The sequence below is a fragment of the Trypanosoma equiperdum genome (assembly GCF_001457755.1).
Source record: "Trypanosoma equiperdum strain OVI genome assembly, contig: ctg_815, whole genome shotgun sequence".
Lineage (NCBI taxonomy): Eukaryota > Euglenozoa > Kinetoplastea > Trypanosomatida > Trypanosomatidae > Trypanosoma > Trypanosoma equiperdum.
In genome coordinates, this window is record NW_027124771.1 from 4,728 (window position 1) to 8,703 (window position 3,976).

The 3,976-nt window shown below is 48.4% G+C and overlaps 1 protein-coding gene and 1 pseudogene across 2 annotated transcripts; both read left to right on the forward strand.

Annotated features, from left to right (window-relative positions):
* Window positions 1–95: 95 nt before the first annotated feature.
* Window positions 96–1,778, forward strand: TEOVI_000375700 (PRP3, putative; the record flags this gene model as incomplete). The annotated part of the gene is made up of 1 exon (XM_067226612.1): window positions 96–1,778. The coding sequence occupies one exon, from the start codon at window positions 96–98 to the stop codon at window positions 1,776–1,778; it is 1,683 nt and encodes a 560-aa protein (XP_067082713.1).
* Window positions 1,779–2,186: 408 nt separating this feature from the next.
* On the forward strand, window positions 2,187–3,170 carry TEOVI_000375800:pseudogene (annotated as a pseudogene). The gene has a single exon. A coding segment is annotated over exon 1 (984 nt).
* Window positions 3,171–3,976: the final 806 nt, after the last annotated feature.

Genomic DNA, 3,976 nt, shown 5'->3' on the forward strand with positions numbered 1-3,976 from the left:
TTTTGCTCAGTTGAAGTCGACGTACGGTACCAAACAGCCACTAGACTGGCATTTGTGGTTCTGGTTGCAAACAAGGAAGGGAGGACGAGGGCAAAATGCCTGCGAAGCGACGGCCGGTAAACATTGATAATGATGAAGTGATTGACTTCTCTACCGTTGGCAGTTCAAACATGATGAAGACGCCGGTACCTACCACGCTTCTGAAAAGTGTTGTTGATCTGAGCTCGTCAGAGCCCCCTTCCTCAGAGGCGGTAACAACTGCCAGCGCCATGGACATGAGACTGAACGCGTACACGCATCGCCATGCACCACGTCGTCGCATAGGTTTCTGCTGTAATATAGCACCGCAACCCATTGCAGTTAGTGGGGCGTCAGCATTACCCAAATCAACAACTGCCCCCACGGCTGCATCACCATCAAGTGCCGTTTCCCATGGTAGCAACACCACCTCTATGAGTGCCGATAGCAAAGAGCAGTTGGACGCGTTCTGGCGGGAGGAGGCGGCGCGGCGCGAGGAGAAGTCCAAGCAAGTAAGCCGCCAGCAGTACGAACAGCAGTTGTGCGACCTGTTTCGTGGTGCTGCACCGTTAGTGACTCCTGACCCAAAACCTTCCGGGAATGAGGACGGAAGTCGTGACATGGTTGAGCATCGTGCATATTCTCTACTAGAACAGTTTTTTACTGACGGTGTACCGGATGTAGAGCCGTGGGATCATTGGGCACTGACGATGCCACGTTACAGTCGATCTAACATCGCTGTGGGCATTAGCTTGGATCGGATATATCACCCTACGTTACCACCGACACACTACTCACAACTGTACCTCCATGCACCAAACAGTGAGGAGACTGTGTTCAGACTGCCAAAAACAAGGGATGAGCTGCGTGCCGAACGCCAGGAGCGGATGCGAAAAGCGAAGGAGGAACGTGATCGTGCCAAGAAAGCGGCTAAACAAAATGAACAGCTCACCGTTGTGGAATCCACCGGTGGTGGCCCAGCAAAAGTATCAATAACAGTAAGCGCAAAGGACCGACTTAGTAACCGCAACCTGCGGTATAACCTCTTCGGCGATAGTGTGCTGAACCCGTTAGGAACTGATAACAAAGTTTTTTCACAGTACCAAGAGCGCTTTCTGGAGCACCAGCGAAGGAACCATAAACGGCACGTAGAGGCCATTCCCCATCAAATTGAAAAGCGTAAGCAAGATATAAAGCGGCACTCGGAGGAGCGACCTGTATTCCGTGCCTACCACATCTACCCCATATACAGCTCAGCGCACTTGGGGAAGCTTCGTAACTTTGCAAATGACGGTTTGCTTCGCGGTTTCGTTTTGTGGATTTGCCGCTGCCATGCGATTATTGTCCTGACTGGTGGTGAGGTGGCAGTGCGCCACCTGGAGCGTTGGATACTCGAAAAGATGAAGTGGGAATCGGCGGAGACGAAAGCTGTGCGCCTTATGACGTGTCCCCTACCGGATCCCGCAACCTTTTCATTTGTTCGGCAGAAATCTCGGAAGCGTGATCGGCAACAACAGGGAGACGATGGCAGCCGAGGGCGTGAAGAGAATCAACTGGAGGGAGACCGTCATGGCACCGATGGGGAGCGGGCACATGTGTACATGAATTTTGTGGAGAGTGTACAGGAGGGCGAATCGTTCATGTGCAACATGCCAGCAGAAGGCCCTTGGCGGGACCTTACCCATGTGTGGCGCGCAGCCGTTGGGGCAGTCGTAGCTGTGGGTGGTGGTAACAATACGGAAAGTCAGTCAACTGTGTGACATGGACCCAATCGTACTGTGAGTTGAAGCGCCGCGGGCTTTAGGCCTGTGGGGTTTTTATATTTTGTTTTGTGTATGTGCTTCGGCAGATTCGTATGTGTTTCTTCCGCTGAAGACTGTGTGGTCGTGGGTTCTGTTGTGTTAAACGCTGCTATTTGACCTTTCCACACCGCAACACGAGACTTTCCTCCCCATGGAATTATGATTTATTTTTACCTTATAGGAGAATTGAAGGGAAAAAGTTTAGATACGAGAGCAAAAGAGGAGGTACAGGAAATCGCTTGAGCAGAAAGTTATCGCATCCGCAAGAGGCCTTCCAGAGAAGAAGGAACAGAGGCCAGCAGGTAGTATCACCGCCTATTTTTCAGGAACTAAATTGTTACGGAGGACTTTATCGCTACAATAAATATGCTTCCATGTCCGTCGTTCTCTACCACAACTCCAAGGTTTGACATGGACACCTATCTGGGTCGTACCTTTTACTTTTTTTCCACCATCAACCCACTGTTGTGCTTTGAGACGTCAAACTCATTGAAGCGCCATCAGGAGCTGCTCAATCGTGTGGCAGCGGGAGAGGAAGGGGTTGCAAGCGACAGACAACTGTGGAAAGCACGCACTGCAATAGAAATATGCGTGCATCCCACCACTAAGGAAGTTATATTTCCACCTTACAGGATGTGTGCTTTCCTTCCTGTGAATAGTTTTATCGTACCCTTCATGATGTCACCGACGACCATTGCAAGCCCTGCGCTCACAATATTCATTCAGTGGTTTAACCAGAGCTATAACTGCGCGGTGAATTATGCAAATCGCTCCTCCGATAAGCAACCGATGTCGGAACTATCTAAGGCGTACGTCGCCGCTGTTGGTGTTTCCTGCGCCGGAGCACTAGGTGCTACAGCAATGCTGAAGAAAGTAAAAGGTGGCACATTGAAAGCCACAGCTGTTCGTGCGGGGTTACCTTTCGTGGCGGTATCTGCGGCGGCAATTGTGAATCTTTCTCTAATGCGTAAGAATGAGTGGATTCCATCAGGCACTGGCCTACAAGTTGTTGACGAGGATGGTGAGGTGCGGGGCAGCAGTCGTGTTGCCGGCATGCAAAGTCTCATGATGTGTTCCGTCACGCGTGTTACATGGAACCTTATTTCCATGGTGTTGCCGCTTTTGATGATGCGACCACTCCTTGCCCGCTGTGCAGCTGTTCGGGCTCGACCTGTTGTGTATGAAACAGCACTGCAGATTGCCAGCCTCGGCGTCGGTGTTCCGCTTGCATTGGGTGCATTTAGCACAACAGTGAGTGTACCTGCGAATCGGTTGGAGCCGGAACTTCGTGGGTTGAAGCGAAAGGACGGCTCGCCTGTTGAAATATTCACGTATTACAAGGGTTTGTAGTTGGTGGGGATAATTTTTCCCGTCGCGTTTGCATGTGCATGTGTGTATGTGTGTGTGTGTGCGTGAAGGGACGCTGCTGGCGTGCCACTGTGGCATTATAATTTTGTTCTGTGCTGGGAATGCGCCGAATGCGTTAGAAGATGACTCAGTTAAAGCAGAATGGGGGGAAAATTTAAAAAAAAATGAAGAGGGAAAGAAAGAAAGAGAAGAGAATCATTATCGTACGTGGAGGTTTGAGTTTTTTTTTTCTTTATTGTTCCTTATCATTCCATGAAAACGAAATCATGAGGTTTAGCGGTTTTACCCCCTACCCCTACTCCCATTCTCATCTCTTTCTCTTTGCCTCCCCTTTTCCTTTTTTCCTTTTACCTATTTTTTTTTTGTATAGGCATGTTTCGGTAAAAGCAGGGGGATGGTGGCACTTTTACTCTCCTTCGACGCGAGGCCGACTGAACTTTCCACTATGATGAAGCGGGAAGATGCGGTAAAGGGTTAAAAAACGGAGTGAACGATTTTTATTAATTTGTTTAAAAAGAATGAAAAGAGGAGGTATTAACGAATTGTGTGGATAACACGAAGCGTTTTTTTAATAAAAGGAAGAAAGAAAGGGAAAGCACCTTGTTGTGCTGTATCCTCTTCTCCACATTTTTAATGATGACTGCGTGGTTTTTCTTTCTTCCTTCTCTCTTTTTATTCCTCTCAGAAGTATGTCTACCACCGAAAATATATAAATATCCAAATATGCAGGTGTGTCTGTATTTATGTTTATGTTTGTATATATATATATATATTTATTTATTTATTCA